This window comes from Vipera berus (assembly GCF_964194415.1).
Source record: "Vipera berus genome assembly, chromosome: 7".
In the NCBI taxonomy this organism is placed as follows: Eukaryota; Metazoa; Chordata; class Lepidosauria; order Squamata; family Viperidae; genus Vipera; species Vipera berus.
Window position 1 is genome coordinate 12,975,781 of NC_138209.1, and position 24,025 is coordinate 12,999,805.

Genomic DNA, 24,025 nt, shown 5'->3' on the forward strand with positions numbered 1-24,025 from the left:
GGGGCCTGAAGACCTGGCTCTTCGAGCTCTCGGGCCCAGACTAAGGAGAAATTTTTAATTGGGGTTCTTTTTAATTGAGTACAGGGTCAATTTAATATTTTTAATTTGGTTCTTAACTTTTGTATGTTGGATTTTTAATTCCCTGTAAACCGCCCTGAGTCCTCAGGGAATAGGGCGGTATATAAATGTAACTAAATAAATAAAATAAATAAATAAAATAAATATATATGTCATCATTTGTTGTAAATTTAATGTGGAAGTAAGGCAAGTTGGAGTTACAGTTGTGTCTATCAAAATGACTGTTCCCTTAGAATAAAATTTAGTACAAATGCTGAATGGAAAGAAAGTACTGATGCCTTCTTGAACAAGGGTTGTCTTGTTTTGCTTTCTCAGATAAAATGCATGTGTCATTAGCTGAAGCCCTGGAAGTTCGGGGTGGACCACTACAGGAAGAAGAAATATGGGCTGTGCTGAATCAAAGTGCTGAAAGTCTTCAAGAGTTACTCCGAAAAGGTAAGGCGTAGATTTTTGCTTCAAGGTAGGTGTGTTGGAGTAAGACCATACGGGATGGAAAATAATACAAAGGATAGAAAATTTGAATAAGTAATCCAACGAGTGGAAACGGTTAGGGTTAGGATTAGGGTTCAAATTTAACTTATCTGCCAAATTTAAATTCCTTGTTAAATGGAGAAGAAATATGTCAGGTACATCCATCATCTCAGTAACTTCATTAATCAGGATTTGGAATAGGACACATTCCTCTGACCATGTTGATAGCATTCTTTCTGATTATCCAAGACCTTGTTTTGGCTTCACCTTCATTGATTCCTACTACACATGGTCACTTTAGAGGGAGTGCAGAACCTGCATGTGAAAAAGAGGGCTTGTTTTTTTGTTTTAATGAAATAGGTAATGTTTAAGGTAGATGTTAGGATTATCCTTTAGGAGTCAGGTTCATTTAACCTATCACTGGTTAAAGACCTGACTATATTAAAGAACATGGAGAAGGTCAAGGGATGAACCAGTAGCATTTAGTTCCAGCATTTTAAAAAGGTGCATTGAAAAAAAGACATTCCCATCTAAAGCCTTTGGAAATCTGACTTAGTGATGACATGTTTTGGAACTGTTTCAAGAAGCAAAGCCTGAGGCAACCACACCTACTACTCTAAACTTTGTAATGTAAAAAGTAGTCTCAGAGGTCAAGCTCTCATATTCTTTCTGCCTTTCCCTAGACCAGGGGTAGGCAACCTTGGCTCTTTTATGACTCGTGGACTTCAACTCCCAGAATTCCTGAGCCAGCACAGCAATTCACTCCAATTCTGGGAGTTGAAGTCCACGAGTCATAAAAGAGCCAAGGTTGCCTACCCCTGCCCTAGACCCTCATCATCTTCTATCTGAATGTAGAGGTGAAACATTGAGGAGTCTGTTCCTTATACATATAGATGTCAACGCTGCTAACATCGGATGTTCTTGCTTTGACAAAAGATGAAGAACCAGCTATTTCATATTCCTACTTGTGTATCACTTTTAGAGTTAAAGTTACAACTATTGCAACTGTAGTAGAGTAGAGTAGAGTAGAGTAGAGTAGAGTAGAGTAGAGTAGAGTAGAGTAGAGTAGAATAGAAGAGAGTAGAACAGACTTCTTTATTGGCAAAGTGTAATTGGACGCACAAAGAATTTGTCTCTGGTGCATAAGCTCTCAGTGTACATACAAACAACATATATTTTGTTCTGTGAACTGAGCAAATAAACAAAATTAATTTCTGGTTGAAAGTTTTAATCTTCATTTTTGTTAAATTTATGCAAATTTCCCTATTAAATGTTGGCATTGTACCTGCTTTAGAAAGAAAGAAAAGATTTAGAAATATTTCTGTTTTTCTAGGCTGTAGAGAAGAGAGGTGGAGAAATAATATTGTATAGCACAGTGGTCCCCAACCTTTCCGGCTTGGTGGCTCAGCAGGGAGGGGGAGGGTTCCGTTACCTGATATTTCCTCTGAAATTCCCCCTCTGATCAGCAGTAGGTAATGTCCCTTCCCTTTTGCTGCATCCCCTGAGGATTACCATTTCCCCCTGAGATTCAGAGGCCCTGACTTTATTTACCTTTCATAAAACCCTGAAGACCTGATTTTCCCCCAGGCACTGGGTCAATTGTTTTGTGAATCTGATTGGATTGTACTTTATTTATTGATTGTTCCCCCGCACATGCGTGCTAGTCATTTCCAACTCTAGGGGCCAGTGCTCATCTCCGTTTCAAAGCCAAAGAGCCAGCGCTTGTCCGAGGACGTCTCCGTGGTCATGTGGCCGGCATGACTAGACGCCAAAGGCGCACGGAACGCTGTTTCCTTCCCACCGTAGTGGTCCCTATTTTTCTACTTGCATTTTTACGTGCTTTCGAACTGCTAGGTTGGCAGAAGCTGGGACGAGTAACAGGCGCTCACTCTGTTACGTGGCACTCGGGATTCGACCCGCCAAACTGCTGACCTTCTGATCGACAAGCTCAGCATCCTAACCCACTGAGTCACCACGTCCCTTTTATATAATTGTTTTACGCCTTAATATATATTTCAATAAGGTTTTCTTTAAATAGTGTTATTTCTGTTTTAGCCGTACACCATCCTGAGCTGGAAATCAAAAGGCTGGCTATATACAATAAATTGACCAAATAAATAAATAAATGGCCCAAGTGCACCTTAAAGCTGTCTTTCTCTAAGGGAACTTCACACAATTTCAACTTGACTTGGGTCAAGCTTTGTCGCTTTGCTTCCTAAGTCCAGAATTTTCAATGTGCAAAGCAGCATTAGCTTGTCAGAAATGTCTCTTGAGTAGATACGCCAAGATTTAAGATATAGTGTACATGAGTAAATTCAGACTATGCATTACAAATCCTTTCCTTAAAACTTTAAAATGGTCCTCATTCATGAAAATGGCTTTTCATCATGATTTGGATATTTATGTTTGAAGATTTCTAGAAAGCATCATTATTTGTAGAAAACAAGAGAGTGGGCCAACTTCTTCAGAAGTTTCTGCGACCTGCTCTTGAGTTACTAAAGCAGTTGCTTATTACTCTCTTCAAAGATCCAAGAGATAAGAATAAAGCCAGTCCTGGCTCTTTCTGTGGTTCCCAGACAATACCTCACAACACTGAGATTTTGACATATTTGATGTTCATCATTATAGACATGGCTGCTTGCCCAATATTGATGGTTTATGTCAAATTGAATTGATTTGCCCCTTTTTCAGTGAGATGAAGCTAGATGTTTTGAGTCTTTTGCTGTTCACAGGAAGAGTTTTAATGCATGATTGAGTGAAGCAAATGCTGTTGTGCATTTTAGAAAAAAATAAAATAAAATAAGGCTATAATTCTTTTTAAATGAGCAAGTGTCTCTGGCATTGATTTTTTTATATCCTGGTTGCTGCTCAGCCATGAAGGTATTTTGGCCATTCTGCTTCTATTCTTTCACCTATAAATAAGATTTCTAGGTAGGTGTCGGAATGACTGCCAGAGATCTTAAATAACCATTTTCAGCCAGGTGTTTTCCAATTCTGATGAAGAATTCCAACTCTCATAAGGGTTGGAAATGGCTGGAAACTCTCAACTTCGATAAACATCCAGTCAGTTTTAATTCTTTAGCATATTCGGCAATTGGACAATCTGCCTTAGCCAACCTGTGGACACAAAGGATTATTATAAGGGTGCCCTCAGGGACAGTTGGCAACTTCAAAATGGTGGGCTCAACTGGGTAGTCAAAACCCCACTCTTCTTTATATCCATGTGATGTTATGAAAAACTGTAGATCTGGTCTTGGAAAGGGGGAAGAGAGCAATGAAATGTTAAAGGAGTAGGGGATGGCAGTTGTGAAAAAGTAAAAAAGTGTGAGAAAGGAACTCAATATATCCCTGACATCTTTCTGTTGGGCATATGGAACAGAAAGAAACTGACAGGCTTTCAAGGTTCTATAAAAATTCAGATAATCCTTGATTTATCACCATAACTGAGACCAGAACTTCCATCACTAAGCAATGCAATTGGGCTGATGTGAAATGCCCCTCCCAGGCCAATCTTTGTATTCCACCTGCTAAGGACCTGCTTTAGCACTTGTCATTCAAAGCATGTAGACTTCATAGTGCAGCCAATTTTAATCACCATATCACAAAAAAGATGTTGAGACCTTGGAAAAAGTTCAGAGATGATCAACTAAGATGATCAAAGGTCTGGAGACTAAAACTTATGAAGAACGGCTGCAGGACTTGGGTTTGGCTAGTCTAAAGAAAAGAAGAAATAGGGGTGACATGATAGCAGTATTCCAGTATTTGAGAGGCTGCCACAAAGAAGAAGGGGTCAAATTATTCTCCAAAGCACCAGAGGGCAGGACAAGAAACAATGGTTGGAAACTGACCAAAGAGAGAAGCAACCTGGAATTAAGGAGAAACTTCCTAACAGTGAGGAGAACTAATCAGTGGAATAGCTTACTCCCAGAAATCGTGGGTGTTCCATCACTGGAGGTTTTTAAGAAGAGGCTAGCTAGACAGTCACTTGTCTGAGATGGTATAGGTTCTCCTGCTTGAGCAGGGGGCTGGACTAGAAGGCCTCCAAGGTTCCTTCCAGCTCCATTCCATTCCATTCCATTCTATTCTATTCCATTCCATTCCATTCCATTCCATTCCATTCCATTCTATTCTATTCTATTCTACTCTATTCTATTCACCTTTTATTCTTGTATTGCATGAAATTGCATCCTGAATCTTGAATTCTTCTACCATCTGAGGTCACTGGCCACAGGTCTTTCTGGGTCTTTTGCATGTAATGAGTTTCTGTACATGTAGAAGAGCAGCCTTCCCTTTTCATTGTAAACATTTCTAAACGGGGTAAGTAAAACAGGTTGAAGCTGGTTACTTTATAAAATGGTATTAGTCTCTAAAGTTTGTATGGTCCATTGCAAGATGTGGTAGGTATAAAGCTTCAGTCACAGTCCTTTATTCATAGTGAACAAGAAAATTCAATTAAATTGAGACAGTTCAGTCTAAGGTAAGAATCATCTAAACCCGATCTGGTACTTCATGTGTCTTGAATTTCAGCCCCCTCTATTCTGAGGCACATTCAGTGGTCAAACATCATCCTGGCTGGAGTTAATGTAGCTTGATATAGCACACACATGTCAAACACAAAGTGGTTTCATGTGGCCTGCGAAGCCATCCTGGAAACAGTGAGGGAACGGCCCCCACTGCCTTGGCCCTGGCCCAGAGACCCTCCTCCTGCCAGAGACCCTCAGATCTGTCCCACTCCTGCCCAGGCCCCCATAGGCACCCTTGATGCGAACGATGTAGAGCTGGCCACGCCCACCCAGTAGGCCATACGCACTCTAGCTACGCCCACCCAGTAGGCCACGCCCACCCTGGCCATACCCACCCGGCCCCCCGAGGGCAACCGCAATGCTGATGCGGCCCTCAATGAAATTGAGTTTGACACCCTTGATATAGCACATCTAGAAGCATCAGATTGGTGAATGCTGCCATAACCTTTTGTTTGAATGTAAGCCTCTTATGGATCTCATGGGAATATATTCTGGGTGGGGTAAGCAATCCCTTGTAAACCCAAAAGAGCTTTTTTTCCAAAAGGCAATTGGACTTTCTTGGGTTTTTTTTCCCTTTGAAAATGTTTTGGTTCTTATCCAAGCAACTTGTTCAGTTATGAGAAGCAAAACTTGAACAAGAAGCTACTTGGATGAGGAGCAAAATGTGTTCAAGGAAAAAAACCAAGAAAGTCCAATTACCTTTTGGAAAAAGCACCTTTGGGACAACTAATGACCTGGATGAACTGAGAATCTCCATAGACAATTCCTTGGAAAGTATAGTAAATTGCATATCTAACTGTTAGTCACAAACTATATATTTTTGTGACATTTTGAGTGATATCAAATCGTAATGATACATAATTACTACAGTTAAAATTTTGTCAATAAGATAGAAGGTACTAGGGTCATTTACCTCTAATGAAAAAGAAGATTCTGTCCTATACACTGCACATTTAGTAGAACAGAGAGATCTGGGCAACCAAGTTCTAATTAAGGAGTGGAGAAAAATAATAAAATTGAGTTGGTCAAGCTTTAATCAGGTTAGCTCAAATGATTCTAGTTTGGATGAGTCCAACCTCAATTCTAGAACAATCTAGTACATTTAAATGTGCATGAAGATACACAATTGCCTTTAGCAGTGGGCAGATGGTGAATTACTCCTATTACGCCTATTCAATGGATAGGGGATTTTTTTTTTTTGCTATTTTCTGCTGGAAAATCTGTTACCCAATTAGATATTTGTTGCAACTGCAGCTTTTTTGTATCTCCCCACCCACTCAGCCTCTGTTTATAGAGACAACAACTACGGGTAAAGGCTGTGGTCTATTGATCTGATGAACTCTATATGTTTTTATGTGCCTTCAAATTGGTGTACATTTGATGTAAATTCTTAGTACCTCCAGGATAAATACTGTATGTACTTAAGCCATAGTAAATGAATTTATTTTTAAAATGCCCCAACCTTTCTCATTATTTTTAATTGCACTATCAAGTCATTTCTATAGTAAACATTAAACTGTGTATGTGGAAATGGTAAAATGGTTTAGTCTTTAAGATGCCAGAAAGTCACTGTTATTTTTGCAATGGGTTTTTATGCTGAATAAGCATTCTAAATAAAACCTTCCCATCGAAGTACTGCATTGAAGAAATATGATGCCATACTGGCTCACTATTGGCTAACCCCAACAGCAAGATAAATTACTATAATCCACCGCACCTTTGGGATCATCATCTTCTTCTTCTTCTTCTTCTTCTTCTTCTTCTTCTTCTTCTTCTTCTTCTTCTTCTTCTTCTTCTTCTTCTTCTTCTTCTTCTTCTTCCACCCCTCCTCTTCCTCCTCCAAAACAATCACAAAATTCTCTTCTCCAGTATCTTTCCTTTGTATAGTTTTCTTTTTGCCAGAATAGTGTAGCTCCTGAATAAAAGCAACACACTGCTATTCAGAATATTATTTTAAAAACAAAGGAAGTCACACTGCCTAGTTTGGGTTTCTGCCACTCCACTCTTATGTTCTTTTGACCAGGCAGCATAGTTCTGGATATAGGTCATCAGTTTACTAAAAATGATACAGAACTGATCAGCTGCCATATTAAAAAAAAATCGAGTGGTCCTGGAAAGAAGATTAAGACTTTCTTTTTTGGAAAAGCTTGAATATCAGAAGTGGGAAGAGCGAAAAGGGATTGAAACTTGTTCCCCTTCACAGTTCCACTTCAAGATGAGATCTGAGAAAGAGTTTGTGAATGCAAGAGTTTTTCACGATTGGGAGGATCCAAATGGCGAAGCATTCTGCTTGACCCCAGACACTTCAGAGGGTGTGGTGAGGCAAGGTACAAAAGAAAAAAGCAGATGGTTCTTGAGACATATTACAAAAGAAACATCTCATGCTTAATTAGGCTTAGCTGAGTTAAAAAGTACAGTCTTGTCTGTAACCTTAATAGGGAAAAGAACAGTGGGTGGTTTTTACAAGAGAGAGTCTGGGGAAAAACTCAGCTCAGGACAAGAGGGCAGGAAATGGAGGAGGAGACGAGAATCTGGCAGGAAAACGCCAATGCTGGGCCAGGAACATAAACTATGGTTATGGCAACTTGCAAATCATTCCTTTGTTTGAGATTGCTTATTAATATATTAGCCCAGAATGGATTTGCTGATGGGAGATTGTAGTTGGAACATAACCCACTGAAGATCATTTTTAGTTATTTAGTTAATAAAAATAAAAATTAGAGAAGATCCCTTGTGTTCTCTCTCTCTCTCTCTCTCTCTCTCTCTCTCTCTCTCTCTCTCTCTCTCTCTCTCTCTCTCTCTCTCTCTCTCTCTCTCTCTCTCTCTCTCTCTCTCTCTCTCTCTCTCTCTTTCTCACACACACACATACACACACAGAGCAAGTCAGCTTGTGGGATACATATGTTGTCCAAGACCTTTTTGTGTAGCCCGTACAGATTCCTGAGCATTTGAAAAAGTTGGTGGTAAGGCCCTTTCATGTAAATAAGTAAGAAATATGTGTTTAAGTGCTTCACCATATCGAATGGACACTGATAATGCACATAGAAGGCTCTATCCAAGTTTGTTCTCCTATTATGGTAACTTTCTATATACAAGAATTAGGCAATGTTCATTTTGCTGATTATGCCTTGATTTCATGCAGTCTCCATCTCCGACTCTATGAGTAAATTATGAAAGGGTTGGTTTTCATGCTATTTCCCCCGCCTTGTCTTTCACATTTTTCCTATTAAGATTCTTTGTACTAGTTTCTCAAGAAACTTGGCACTTGGTTGTGTTTATTTGGCTGGTTTCAGTTTGGCAAACGTAAGAAACCTCACAGTGGAACTGCTGGATCTCTGAATCCCCAAAAGCTTTTCTTGTCTTTGTTGTTTCTGCCAGGTGTATTTTTTAAAAATTAAATTCACGTCTGTATCCAGTTGTTTTGTAACCTTTAAAATGTTTTCCTCCAATATGTTTTGCAGACACTGGTTTTATACCTTTTTCTTCTAGATGAGCGGCCAAGGTCTGGTCAAAGTGCTTACAATGCCATTTTCAACACAGTTTTTTGACATATGCTCAGGGAGGGACAGAAGAGATCCCAAGTGCATTATAGCAAAGAGGTTTAGTTTATTTTGTGGCCTCCCTTTGTTGCTTCACAATGATCTCCACACTTGCTGAGTAGGTTTAGGTCCGAGCCATCCTCAGATTTGAAGAATTGTTTACAGTGGAAAATGGAACACTGTTAAGATACTTTGTGGATTTACTGGATGCCCTTTTTACAAAATATCATCCCAAAGGCCTAGAGTTCTATAACCCAAAGGTTTTTCCATGGACTGGAGGGGGTGTGGTTTTGTGTGCTGCCTGCATCCCACGGATGGGGCTTTGCTTGTTTGTGCGGACCGGTTGCTGGCATGCCATGGCCCCGTACCAGTCCATGGACCGGGGATTGAGGGCCCCTGCTATAACCTTTCCATCTCAGCTTGTATGAGGGAACAAAGGGACTTCATTAGTATTTGTGTGTGCGAGTGACTCTGTGTGTGTGTGTGTGTGTGTGTGTGTGTGTTGACAGTAATTTAATCAGGACTTTTTTTTTAATCCCATTTATATCCCGCCCTTCTGCAAAGACTCAGGGCTGCTTACAATTTAAAGCACAAATCAATGTGCTTAGCAATAGCCTTCATTCTATGTATATGCCTGCTTATTAGGGCTTTCCCCCCCCCAAGCGCCATTATTACAAAGTCTGCTTATTGCCCCCAACAATCTGGGTCCTCATTTTACCTACCTCGGAAGGATGGAAGGCTGAGTCAACCTTGAGCCTGGTGGGACTCGAACCTGCACTAATTGCAGGCAGCTGGTGTTACTTAAGAAGGCATTAGCCCCCTGCTCCACCAAGGCTCTGTAGTGGGCCCATTTGAAATTTGAAAGCATGTTGCTGGTACAAGTAGTCCTTGAGTTACGACCACAATTGAGTCCAAAATTTATCTTCCTAAGCAAGACACTTGTTAAGTGATTTTGCCCCGTTTTTACGTTCTTCTTGCCACAGTTGTTAAATTAGTAGCACACTTGTTAAGTGAATTTGGCTTCCCCCATTGACTTTGCTTGCCAGAATTTTGCAAAAGGTGATCACAAGACCCTGGGACACTGCAACCATCATAAATATGAGTCAGTTGCCAAGAGTTTGAATTTTGATCACGTGACCCTGGGGATCCTGTAATGGTGTGAAAAACAGTCATATGTTAATTTTTTTCCAGTGCTGTTGTAACTTCCAACGGTCACTAAATTAACCGTTGTAAGTCAAGGACTACCTCTACAGAACATTATTTTCTGTTGAATTGTACGTCTAGTAGTGTTTTCTCTATTATTAGTAGTAGTCCAGACAACAGCAGATAGTTTACTTGATTATTTCAGCTAGACCAGGGGTAGGCAACCTCGGCTCTTTTATGACTCATGGACTTCAACTCCCAGAATTCCTGAGCCAGCTTGGCTGGCTCAGGAATTCTGGGAGTTGAAGTCCATGAGTCATAAAAGAGCCGAGGTTGCCTACCCCTGAGCTAGACAAAAGAATATTTCATATTGGAATTATTGGAAGAGTTACGGATGCGTCTGAGGGCCATGTGAATAAAGATGGTATCCAGGACTGTAATTTGTTTTGCTGTGTGCTGTCAAATGTAGAAATAAAACGAAAGCATCAATTATTGGGTTGGATGTCTGAAGGCACTAGAAGGTTCTTTTTGATAACACCTGAAGAAAACTGATTTAATTTCAGGAGTAGGTTTTAATTTATTATATTTGGCTTAGTGCTTTGTTATGGATGTTCAGCCTTCTTTCTGTTGATAAGAAATGTCCTGAACAGACAACCTGGACCATAATCTTGCCAAATGTATAGACAGGCCTGAGTCTGCCTAAAATAAATTGAAATGTGAGCCTATTTGATTCCCTTTGGAGTTTACCCTAATGTTAAGCTGTACTTTCATACGGTGTTAAAAATATCAAATGTGTAGCAAGTCCTTTCATGTGAAAGGAACATTTTAAAAACACTGGTCTTATTTGTTTATTTTTTCCTTCTTATTTACAATTTTACATCCTCTTCCACATAACTGTATGGCTACTTCCCAAAACAGCAAGATTTTATTTTGCTGCTAAGTTGTGAAGCAGCAAGTTGAACATTTGTGTATACCTCACTGAAGTTATGTGGTTTTACCATTAAATCAGCATCGTGTTGTGCAATACTCCTTTTTTGCTTTTTCACTCCATCACCATCAGACAGCAAATTGACTTGCATCAGTGATCTGATTTATGTTAACTGATTTAAAACGATTAACTGACCTGCAACGGAAGTGGAACAAAAGTTATTTCTATAAATGTTTTTGGAAATATATAAAGGTCAGCAGCAAGTTCTATCTTAAAAGTGGCATTCCCTGTTTCCTCAGACACAGGAACATGGTTATTATCAAACAGGCTACAATATATGTCCATGGCTTGTTTCTACCTGTGCATTTTTGCAATATATGGGTGATGATGATTAATAAATTCAGACACGTACCGTGCTTAAAACCACATAAGAGAACATAAAAACAGCAGAACACTCAGAGAAATCAACAGTTACTAAAAGTTAAATTACCTGATCTCAGAGACCTTTATAAAGTTTTTACTTCCTGGCAGAAATTAGACAGTTATGTTGCTTAGTGGGTATTCTTAAGGAGGATATTTCCTAAGAGCTTCATACATATACGGAACCTAAACAGTTTTGTCCAGTTTCAGGTTTTCTGCCTTCATTATGACTGCATTACAACAGCAGAGTTGGCCAGTGCTACATGTATGATAGAGGAAGCCTAATGTCCTGTAGCTGCTTCAGGAATCAGAAGATAAACTTTATCCTCTTGCTATAAAATGGTTTACATCTGGCTATTACCATTTGCCAGTCACTAAATCATACACAACGTATGAGCCAAAAATGAGCTTCTCAGTAACAAACCATCTGTTCGATTAAAATTTAAGGATATGGAAAAGATCTCTGCTGAATCAGAGCAAAATAAAATGTCTGGTTCAGCATTTTGTGCCCCCAATGAATAAGCCAAGTTTTACGAGAAATCCACAGCTGGAATATGAATGAAATACTAACTTCTTGGTGATTTTTTTCCAGAAACTGGTACTTAGAGCTACATTGCTTCCAAACCTTGGGATAATAAAATTTCTCTGAGGCACCTGATAAGAGTATTATCTGTGATTCTGTCCATTTACGTTGGCCACCAATTCATTTGTAATAGCAAATGTCATTCTTTAACCATGTATTATGTTAAAAAGTAGTTTCATTTGTTCTGAATCTGCCATCATTTAGCTCCTTTTGATGGCCCAAGGTTCAACATTATGAAAGGAAGAAACTTTTGGCATGTCTCAACAATGGATCATATCATTCCTCTAGTACACGGGTGTCAAACTTGCCATGTCATGTGATGTGTCGCAACGTATCATGACTTTTTTCTCATTGCCAGAACTGGGGTGGGCCCAGCCTCCGCATGATGCAACCAGCCCATGGGCCGGCATTTTGACACCCCTGCTCTAGTACATTCAGACAGTGTGTAATCGTTAGAAAAACGTATATGCATTGTAAGTAGTATGTTTGACAAGTTCTACACAAAGGGATTTTAATATTACAAGAATAGCCATTTTTCATGGTAAACATTTGCCTGTTTTGAAAGTTCAGATGTAGGCTGCATTATTTCAGTGTTGCTTTTCTTTATAGCAATATTATTTATGGAACATGAATGGAAGTTCTTGTGTCTCTTGTCTTCCAATATAACTCCCTTGCTCTATCAATTAAATTCTTTGTTTTAACAAAGGACATCTAAGAAGCACCATTTTAATTATTTTTAGTTAGTAAGTCGGTTTTAATCAATTTAATCCCCAAAATGATTAAATATGGAATTGAAACCTGCTGTATTAAATGCACATTATCTACTTTGTTAATGAGGAATTCTTTGAGTATTATTTACTGAAGATAATAAAGAAGCTGACTTGGATCAATGACCTGATTTATAAATAAGGGTACAAGGATTTTAGAAGGCATCCTAATTCACTTTATGTCCAAATGAGCATAAGTTCTAAACTTCTGTAGAATTCTAGTAAAATGTACAGTATGTGTCCTAAAAGGGATGTGGTGGCTCAGTGGGTTAGGACGCTGAGCTTGTCGACCAGATGGTCGGCAGTTTGGCGGGTCGAATCCCGAGTGCCGCATAACAGAGTGAGCACCTGTTACTCGTCCCAGCTTCTGCCAACCTAGCAGTTCAAAAGTACGTAAAAAAAATGCAAGTAGAAAAATAGGGACCACTACGGTGGGAAGGTAACAGAGTTCCATGCACCTTTGGCGTCTAGTCATGCCGGCCACATGACCACGGAGACGTCCTCAGACAAGCGCTGGCTCTTCGGCTTTGAAACGGAGATGAGCACTGGCCCCTAGAGTCGGAAACGACTAGCACGCATGTGCGGGGGAACCTTTACCTTTACCTTTACCATGTGTCCTAAAAGGGGAAAGAATTTATCATCAAAATAAATTATTGAGTGGCAAGATGGGCAGCATATAAATTTATAAATAAGTAAATTTAAATCCAACCCTTCTTGTCAAGGGGGTGGTGTTGGATCAGTGGTGGGATTCAAATTTGTGAACAGCCGGTTCTCTGTGTGGATGCCGCTTCCGGAAGTCCATTCTGGGCCTGGGCAACAAAAAATTAGTTACCGGTTCTGCCGAAGTGGTGCAAACTGGCTGAATCCTACCACCAGGTTGGATTTAACCTGTGCCAATTTAGTGCTGATCATTAGTTGACAAGATTCTTGTGTGTAGACATGAGCAATAAATCAGTTTAACTGGAGCTTAAGGTGTGGTCTTGATTCTTCACACCTGACAGATATCCACTTATTAGATCTAGTTTTAACTTAAAATTCAGCATGCTGAAGAATCTACAGAAGGTTCCAGATCCTGCATTATAGGTTGTATCTCATGATTTTGACATGATTCAAAGTTCATTTTCTGATATTTAGGTATTAGAAATTATTATCAGAATTTGGATTCAAAGAATGGGTTTGTTGGATGGGTGTTGAAAAATGAGTAGGTCCTAAAATTTTTAATAGTGAATCATTGGTCTACGTTTGGACAAGAAACTCTTCTTGTTTATTTTAATTTACACTGTCTCTTGAATGAATATACAAAAGTAATCTTGATCTGCAGTTTGACTTGCTAATTAGATCTTTCTGTTTTTCAAATACAGCTGATCCAACTCCTCTGGGCTTTCTCATATCTCCGTGGTCTCTTCTGCTGCTTCCATCTGGCAGCGTATCTTTTACAGATAAAAATGTTTCTAATCAAGATCTGCAAGCATTCAGAGAACCAGAAGTTCTCAAAAACCAGTCACTGTCATCTGTTTCTGATGTTGAAAAGGTACAGCGTTTTCACTCCTGATGTATTTCTTTAGACTGCATTGAGAAATATGAGAAAAGAATGGTAATATAGGTTATTCCAAGGGTTTTCAATCTGCTTTCAGGCTGTGGAACTTGTTAAAAATTCATTTCTTTCTCAAGAAGCAATACTTTAGTAACAGAAAAATGGACTGAGTGTGTGTTAACTTTTTTGCCATTAGTCAAAAACAGCAACAATGTAGCTTGTATTGGAAATCTTTCTCCCTTATCTTAGTATATGCTCTTAACAGAAAAGTAGATTAAATTATATCACATACAGGTAGTCTTCGACTTATAACAGTTCATTTAGTGGCCGTTAGAAGTTACAAGAAAACTGAAAAAAGTGACTTAATGACCATTTTTCACACTTAGACTGTTGTGATATCACTGTGGTCATGCGATCAAAATTCAGCTGCTTGACAACTGACTCATAGTTATTATGGTTGCAGTGTCCCGCGATCATGTGATCAATTTTTGAGACCTTCTGACAAGCAAAATCAATGGGAAAGCCATATTCACTTAAAAACTGTGGCAAGAAAGGTCATAAAATGGGGCAAAACTCACTTAACAAATGTCTCAATTGTGGTATTTCCGGCGTATAAGACGACCCGGCGTATAAGACGACCCCCCAACTTTTGAGAAGATTTTCAGGGGTTCAAAAGTCGTCTTATACGCCGGAAAATACGGTATATTATTTATTTAACCTATGCGCATATATTGTTTTGAGATTTGAGAATCAGCATAGAAATACATTTAATTAACTAATCATGTAAATTTGTCTGACAGTATTTGTAAGGCAAGCTTGGCATTTGTAACAAGCAGTCCTCATCATATAATTTTTATAAGCTTAGGTCATGGTTCGGATGTGGAACTTCCATACTGCAGATTAAATTCTGTGTTTTTAATGTGGCTGTTCCACTAGCAACTTAGGCAAATAATGATAGCCAAGCCATAATTTGATCATTACATGTCAACTAAGCTTTTAACTGGGCAAATTACATATATATTTCCATTCCTTGTCTTTAATTTATGTCCATTTTCTCCACTGAAGTAGAAGTTGCAGGCAGAGTGGTTTTTTTCTAACACTTTCCCAACACTTTCCAAGTTAAGATAAGGTAGTTAAGATAAAATTACTGTTCTAAGACAGAAATTTTCATTTTAGCAAAATTAATACTTTACCATCAAGCAAACTGTAGTTTGCATTTAGTTTTATCCAGTGAAAAAATAGATTTCAGCAGAAAAATATGCTTATATGTATATGTGTGTACCTTATACATAAGCATGTGTGTGAGTGTATGTATATACATATACACATACATATATGTGTGTGTGTGTTTCAGTTGTTTATGAAATAACCTTCTCAGTAGAAGTCTGCTTTATTTTCAGCTTTTTTCTTGAAATATGAGTGTGTCCCACAAAAATGCTAGCCACCGAAACCAATTCTCATTTATAATCACCTCCAGGAACACAATGACAGGGTTGCATGAGTCTTTTGGTTATGATTCCCTCTCCAAACCAAAGAAATTGTGTACTTAGATACTTTTCTGGCAGAATGCTAGACAGACAAAGAATGCAGTTTTGGTCACTCTCTAAATTAGAATCAAAAGATAATCTAAATTAGAATCAAAAGATAATAGGTTTTAAAATCAGTACCTTTCTTGCTCCAGAAAAGAGAAAGATTTTTTTTAAAATGAAAACATTTATGTAAGAAAGTGTTTTGTGCACCAGCTGTTTCACATGATCCGATACTCATATAGTTAGAAGTCTTTTGGTGCCTTTTCAGAAACACTTCATTTTTTTTGTCTTCTTCAGTTCTATCATAAATAAAATTCTTCTTAGAATGTTTCCTACAACATTAATTCCACCGGTATCATTTTGGCTGTGTTGTGTGTTGCAGGTCCACATTTATTCTCTTGGAATGACCCTTTATTGGGGAGCTGACTATGATGTTCCAGAAAGCCAGGTAAATAGTGGGAAAAATAATATAATTAGTCCATAATACAGAAACTGCAGACCCAATAACGTGTTACTAACTTAACTCATTCCCCCCCTGCCCCCACTTTGACGCAAAGCAACAGATCAGATTACTAAAGAAAAAGCAGAAGGTGAAAGAACAATGATTAGCGTTTCTCTTGACCTCTTGAATAGAAATGGGAAAAACTGGTTCCAAATTGGGAGTTGTCAAGGAAAGAAAGAATAAGAGGAGAGGCTATCTTAAAAATTTATATGGCTGCCAAGGAACAAATAGATTGGAAAAATAGCTGTCTAGATAAGGAATAGATGACAGGGTATGCCATTAAGACAGTAGCCAGCCAGCCACGTCCAAGCTTGACAGTGAAATACAGTATCTAAATCTAAATACTGTACTTGCATAAAAATATTACAAGCTCATAAAAATATCAGGTAAGGATACACCCAGAAGAGTTTGAATGAGGAGAATATAAATGAATGTATGTATTGTGCTTTTCCAGCAGAAAACACAAAGATCAGCTAGTAAATCCAGGAAAATTTTATGAACTTCCCATGAGCATGGGAGTTGTCCTTTAATTGTAAACTCAATTTGCTACAGATGTCCAGGCTGTTTGAATCCTTACTTCTGATCCTCTTTTTATAATGTTTCTGTATTACGGCATAGGATATCTCAGGGGTAGGCAACCTTGGCTCTTTTATGACTCATGGACTTCAACTCCCAGAATTCCTGAGCCAGCTAACTGAAAATATCCCTAATGGTTTTGAACATATCCTGTAAAGAATTCACAAATTCCATAGGTAACTGATCTTACTATTAGGAAATTAGAATATTTTCTAGCTGAACTATTTGTCCATGAAAGTTATCATTTGACAATTGGATCAACCAAGTATCTACAAACATATGTGAATCTGAGCTTTTCTTAAGATATACCAGGGGTAGGCAACCTTGGCTCTTTTATGACTCATGTGCTATCAAATCACTGTTACACATAGGAGATGGTTAAGACAGAGTGTACATGTGGAATTACAAACAACTTAGGAGCTAGCTGAACAATGGAATCCATTACGTAGGGTTAACACTAAATGTGTATGATGAAACTCACTGAATTTAAAGTTATTAACTCTTTTTAAATACAACTTTCTGTTCTGTTGAGAATGGAGAGATGTTTCAAGACTCCCTTATACTAATTTGGTTGAGTCTTCCTTGGTCTGGTGTCTTCCAGATATATTGGACTAGATGAGGGAAATTGAAAACAATATACCTCGGCACAAAGTTTGGAAGGTTTCAGTGAAATGTGTGAAAGTGACAAAGACAATTAGACAAGGAGACAATAACTGGATTTTTTTTGTCATACGTGTGTTTTTTTAATATCAGCCAATCAAACTAGGAGATCATCTGAACAGCATTCTTCTTGGTATGTGTGAAGATGCTGTTTACGCTCGTGTATCTGTACGGACCGTTCTTGACGCCTGCAGTGCTCACATACGGAACAGCAACTGTGCACCTTCTTTCTCATATGTGAAACAGTTAGTCAAACTGGTTCTGGGGAGTTTACCGGGGGTAAGTGTTTACATTTCCTTCTATCACCTGGAATGGAGTCACTGAAAATAAAAATTCCTGTGCTTGTCATCACCATCATTTCTTGCTGGATAGCATGACACTTGGGCTTAAGTAGTTCCTAAAGCTGAGATTGGCAAAACACTATAAAAAAATTGAGGACTTACTCACGGTCTCTTTGGTAAAAGCCTTGTTCCATGTCCTGATCATCCGTCAGTGTGGTGGAATGTAATCTCGATTCCCAGGAGGGAAAGGCTGCTTTCCAGAGGCAGCAAAGTTTGGAAAATTTGGTCAACAGAAAGCTCAACTTTTCTTAGAATATATGTCAAGCGCAAAGAATCAGGACCACATGTTAAAGTCCAGTTAAGCTGATTTATTGCTCATGCCTACAGTATACACAGGAATCTAGTCAGCTAACAGCGCTAAATGGGATAAGAATTAACAAAATTCAAGAGGGGCTGGACTTGGATGGCTTGTGCGAATGTAACAACTCCAGGCTGATTCCTCTTTTGACTCTGCCCCCAGGATCCTGATGACATTGCCAAAATCTTGCAAAATGGCAATAGCACTGAGATTTATATGCTGCTTCACAGTGCTTTACAGCCCTCTCTGAGGGGTTTATAGAGTCAGCATATTGCCCCCAGCAATCTGGCTCCTCATTTTACCAACCTTGGAAGGATGGAAGGCTGAGTCAACCTTGAGCTGGTGAGAATCGAACTGCTGACAGTCTGAAGAATTAGCCTGCAATACTGCATTCTAACCACTGCGCCACTACGGCTCTTGTAAAACTGTTAAAAGGTGGTAATGCTGTGAGAATTCAGCCATTTAAATCGATTTCGGTTCATCACACGGTCAGCCAGATGTTCAGACTAGATTTGGCATTTTTGTCCACCTTTTGAGTCATTCCCAAGGACCTAGGATAGGGCAGATGTGGATGTTTGTAGGTGTTATAGATATTGTCCCAGGATGGAAGCTGTTTCCAGTAAAGCTGCCTTTTGCAGTTGACTGATGGTGAGTTTGTCAATGTTAATGATGTTCAAGTGGTGCCCCAAATGTTTTGTCACTGTACCGAAAGCACCTTTTGCTATGGTACTACCCTTGTTTTCTTTAGCCAGGTCTACTTGCATTCTATTCTATTTGCAGGTCTTTATATTATTATTTTTATTACTACTGTTAATTTGCCTGCATCACTGCTTGGATTGACTTGTACTGAATCATTCTGAAAAGTTTGTCTTTCATTCTGAGGATGCTTGACGAAGGGACTTTAATTAGCAAACCATTAAGTTATTGTACAGAGAGTGAGAACACTGCCAATTAAATGTGTAACCCCTTTCAAGAGCCAAGGCCAATAATTTCAATCAATATGAGCTAGTCAAAATTCTGACCAAGGTTCCCTTTTATTTATGTTGAGGAATCTGTCACATTCCATTAGTAGCTCTCGCTACTTTAATTTTTCTCAACTTCTTCTTGAATCTTGCGGTTATTAGCTCTTTTCTTTCTAATCATATGTTCTGCAAAGATGTGAGAATCTGGGAAAGAACTTTGTAGAACCTGCGATTAGAGCCCCACCTTTTAGATAAGGATCGTTCTTACAAGTTCTGGCTGTGAGTCACTGCTGTTCTGGACAACTGGTTTCTCACACCTTTCCAAATCACTCTGCCCCAGAGATTCATCTGCTCATGTTAGTCAACGGGATGTGTGGCTTAAGGAATGTCCCCAAAAATAACATTTTTCTATTAAGTTGACTGTAGTAGGAGAAGGACAGGCAGAGCTTGTGGGTAGAGTTAAGAGAGGAATCAGCCTGGAGTCGTTACATTTCCACAAGTGATCTAATCCAGTCCCTCTTGAATTCCACTAACTCAGACATGTCAAACACAAGGCCCGGGGGCCAGATCCGGCCCGTGAAGTTGTTTCATGCGGCCCGCGAAGCCATCCTGGAAACAGTGAGGGAACGGCCCCTGCTGCCTTGGCCCTGGCCCAGAGACCCTCCTCCTGCCAGAGACCCTCAGATCTGTCCCACTCCTGCCCAGGCCCCCATAGGCACCCTGGATGCGAACGATGTAGAGCTGACCACACCCACCCAGTAGGCCATACGCACTTTGGCCACACCCACCCAGTAGGCCACACCCACCCAGGTCACACCCACCCGGCCCTCTGAGGGCAACCGCAATGCTCATGCGGCCCTCAATGAAATTGAGTTTGACACCCCTGCACTAACTTATCTAGCACCAGTTTAGTACTGGCCATTAGTTGATGAGATTCTTGTGTATAGGCATGGGAAATAAATCAGCTTAACCCGGAGCTTAATGTGTGGTCCTGATTTACCGTGCCTGACATTAATAAAGCAAATAGCACTTGTATGTTTCTGTAATTGATTTAATTTGTTATATTAGACTTATGGCAGCAGTGCAACATAAAATCTTACTTACAATGCCCACAATAAAAAAAAGATTTACATAAATTAAGCAAAAGCCACGACACAGTGTCTATTACTAATAAAATAGCTAATAAAAGCCCATTTCAGATGGTGCAGTCTTTCTCCAAGACCATCCAGAAGAACGTAGTTTTTGCTATCTTCTGGAGGGCCCATCCCAAGGACATCAGACTAGCTTCTAGAGCACTGGTTCCCAGCCTTTTCTATACCCCACAGCCCTAGAACGCTTTTGATACATTCTCGCACCCCTTACAAAAGTTCCAAATAATGACAACAAATTATGCATATACACTATAATTTTGAAACTTCTAAACCTAGGTTTTTGCACCCCCTGGAATATCGTCTTGGAACCCCTATTCTAGAGGGTGACTGTTCCAGGTTTTAGAAGCCAAAATTGAAAAGCTGTATGTAGCACAGCTTTTGTTCTATCTGTTGCACAAATAACTTCTACTAGGAACATTTTTTTTCCACATAGCTAGGCTCTGATAGGAGAAGGCAGTCCTTTTCAGGGGTGTCAAACTCAATTTCATTGAGGGCCGCATCAGCATTGCAGTTGCTGTCAGAGGGCTGGCTGGGTGTGGCCAGGGTGGGCGTGGCCTACTGGGTGGGTGTGGCTGCAGTGTGTTTGGCCTACTGGGTGGGCATGGCCAGCTATACATCATTCACATCAAGGGTGCCTTTGGGGGCCGGGGCAGGAGTGGGGCAGATCTGAGGGTCTCTGGCAGAAGGAGATGGGATCGGGGCAAGTGCCAAGGCATGGTCCACTGGAGGAGCCTCACTGTTCCTCTCAGGCCATGCGGGGGGGGGGCTGGACGGTGGCACGGAGGTCAAATGCCCAGCCCAGTCCTCAAACATCCACGGCACTAAGCCCTGCCCCACTTCCCCAAGGGGGTGGCCAGCTGCACTTATTCCTCAAGGTTGCTGCTGCTGTGCTTGCTCTCCTTAGCCAGGTTGCTCATGATGGGTACGAGGGCAAAATCAAGAGGGAGTCCCACTCCCTCTCCATGTGAGGAGACCTGGCTTTGTATCCAAAGGTTCCTTAGCAATAGGATGGGAGACCCCCCAGGATAGGCTAGGAGGAGGGGGCAAGGGGATGGTGAAAGGGCAGCAGGGAAGGACTAAGTCAGGACTTCCCTCAGACCCTTTCCTTCCTTCCTTCCTTCCTTCCTTCCTTCCTTCCTTCCTTCCTTCCTTCCTTCCTTCCTTCCTTCCTTCCTTTCTTCCTTCCTTCGAGTGGTGGGAAAATATTTGAGAGGAGGGAGGGAGAACAACAGGCAAGAAACACAGCTGGTGAAGTGTCATCCTTTGTGAGGAAGGAAGAAAATGCAACATCGCCTGGAAGTGGCCAGCACATGGCCCTCGCCTACTTCACATATCCGGCTTGGTGGGCTCTGGGGGAGGGGATGCGATGAGCAGCATGAGAGCTGATGTTACCTGCGCAATGCTGCCCAGCCCCCAGCTTTCTGGGTTTTGGCAGGCAGCAGGGTGCTCTCCTCACAGTGCTGAGAGGCTGAGCCAGGTGGCATGAATCTGAAGAGAAGCACAATGCTGCCCAGCCCCTAGCCTGCCCGAAGTAGGCAGGGCCATGTGCTGGCCACTTCCAGGCAATGGTGCATTTCTTCATTCCTCACAAAGGTTGATACCTCCCCAGCACACGCCCAGTGGGCGGGGCCGACACGGCAGGGGCTGGTCCCTCGCTGTTTCCAGACGGCCTTGTGGAGCTAAGACTGAATGCGTTTCAGCATAGATGGCCACCACGAAATTGTACATTGGCTCCCAGCCAGCCTGGGCCAGGGCCAAGGCAGCGGGGGCCGTTCCCTCACTGTTTCCAGGATGGGTTCATGGGCCACATGAAACCACTTCGCGGGCCGGATCCGCCCCCCCCCCCGAGCCTTGTGTTTGACATGTCTGCTTTAGATGCTGGTCCTTTATAAGTCAAAAGCAGCACTTTGAATTATACCCGGAAACTCTTTCCAGAAGGTCTGTTTACATAATTAATCGGTTCTCACAGACCTGTTAATTGCTGCATAGCCCTTTCTTTAGATTTATATCTGCAAAAGTCACTGAAGATAAGTATCGTGTCTTTCAGTTGCACTGGAAATATGCATCTAATATGATCAGATAGCTGTATGTCTTACTTTCTGTTTGTTTAATTAGAAGATTAAAATTAACTTTAATTTAATTTCTAAATTAATGTAATTTAGAAAATTACACATTCCAAAGCCCAGTCATGGCTCTGGCTTTGTAACAGTAAAGTTACATTCTTTGAACATGCTATATAGAAGTGTATCATCCTGAGAGTTGACAAACGTTGTGTGCTTCCAGTATGCAACATTACCCTTCAGTTTGCTTCCTCAGTAGCAAATCTCAATTTTTGCTGCTTGATAATTCAGTCTTCATTTTAATGTAGGCTGTTTTCATTTCTTTTTTTTTATTCTGGTTTTTTTAAATTAAAATTTTCTCAATTCAGAATAAAAGGCAGGCAGTGATTAAATAAATGAACAATAAATAAAAGATGTTAGCTCCAAGGTATATTCTTTGCCAGTTTGTTCATTTTTTTTAGATTTTTATATTTCTTCCAGAGATTCAGGACAGCTTACTTGGTGGTCTTCATTTTATCCTCAGTTCAGAACTGAAGAAGCTTCTTGGATGAGAGGCAAAACGTCTTCAAGGAAAAACAATGTCCAGTTGTCTTTTGAAAAAAGCATCTTTGGGACATAATTTAGGAAGGACTGCAAAAGGAAGGCAGACTGCGGCTAAGTTCACTTATTATGCTAAGCTACAAACCAGCTCACTGTGGTTAAAGCAAATCATAAGTCAGGAAAAATCCTGCTGTTGCACAAGCCATGATTAAAACATTCCATGGCTGACGCAGTGCACAAATCATAGATATGTGGATATGTGGACATTGAAGGATAGTTTTATTAGGCTACCTGAGTTTTAATCGTTTTAAGTTTCTACTTTCAGTGGATGGAAGAGGGTTTCTCTAGTGAGTTTATGCTAGTCTGACTTTTTTTAGCTCTTCATGTTCTGCCTTTTTTGCTGCAATAGGTAGACCAGCTTCCTTGCACGGGGGAGAAAAAACTTCACACAGACAAGAGCCAGACCATTCGAGAGAGGCTGAGAGGAAAACGACTTCCCACAGGTAAAGGTTTATTTACAAAGAAGGCAACACTAATGGAATAGAAATATGGCTGATATTTAATCTTCCACCTCCCAGATTAGTCCCATAAAAGCAGCAGAGCTCCTCCTGATGTTACAACCAGCATAATAGATTCACAGGTTATCTCTTCACAGATGCTCCTAATAAATGGCCTGATGATAACGGTAACAATCTGAACATAAAGAAGGTAGAGGCCATGAGTTGTGAAGAATTGGCTATAAAACATCTTTTTTGTTTTTCAGGGAGATAACTTTGGGAACAAAATAGATAAGATATTTTTCTGATATCTTTTGTTGAGATAAAAGGGCCTGTGGGAAAGACGAGGTAACCTTTTCTTTCACAGTTAAAAAGGTAAAGGATTCCCCGGTCCACCCATGTCTGACTCTAGGGGGGGCAGGGCTTGTTGTGTTGGGTTCGAGGATTAAAGAGACTCAGACTTCAAGTGTGCAATGACTTTATTAGGAGGAAAACGTGGCCCAGAATGGAGGAACAAAGGGTACCAGTCCACCTTTATACTTGGCCAGGTGAATACCTGGCCAATAGAGTTAAACCCCTGCTTCCCGCCGGCGGTTCAGCCAATCCTTTTAAATCTGGCTCTCCCGCCGAACGCTGTCCCTTTAAATCCTGCTTTCCCGCCGAACGCTGTTCCTGCCCGGAGCTGTCCAGCTCCGCACCTCCTTCAGTAGCTGTCACAGGTGTATGCTATGCTGCATACACTACAGGGCTCATCTCCATTTCTTAGACAAGGGAGCCATCATTGTCCGAAGATCCTTTCCGTGGTCATGTGGCTGGAATGACTACACGCCAAAGGCGCATGGAATGCAGTTACCTTCCCACCGAAGTGTTGTCTCTTTATTTACATGCATTTACATGCTTTCGAACTGCTAGGTTGGCAGGAA

The 24,025-nt window shown here is 40.4% G+C and overlaps 1 protein-coding gene across 1 annotated transcript in view; it reads left to right on the forward strand.

The window, feature by feature from the left end:
• Positions 1-398: 398 nt before the first annotated feature.
• PTPN13 (protein tyrosine phosphatase non-receptor type 13) overlaps positions 399-24,025 on the forward strand; it is a gene marked incomplete at its 5' end in the record, with an annotated part of 123,045 nt that continues 99,418 nt past the window's right edge. The window contains 5 exons of the mRNA XM_081332275.1: positions 399-513; positions 13,814-13,983; positions 15,898-15,963; positions 17,347-17,532; positions 23,015-23,108. Coding sequence (XP_081188401.1) covers positions 399-513; positions 13,814-13,983; positions 15,898-15,963; positions 17,347-17,532; positions 23,015-23,108 — 631 coding nt within the window. The remainder of the gene's footprint in view (positions 514-13,813; positions 13,984-15,897; positions 15,964-17,346; positions 17,533-23,014; positions 23,109-24,025) is intronic.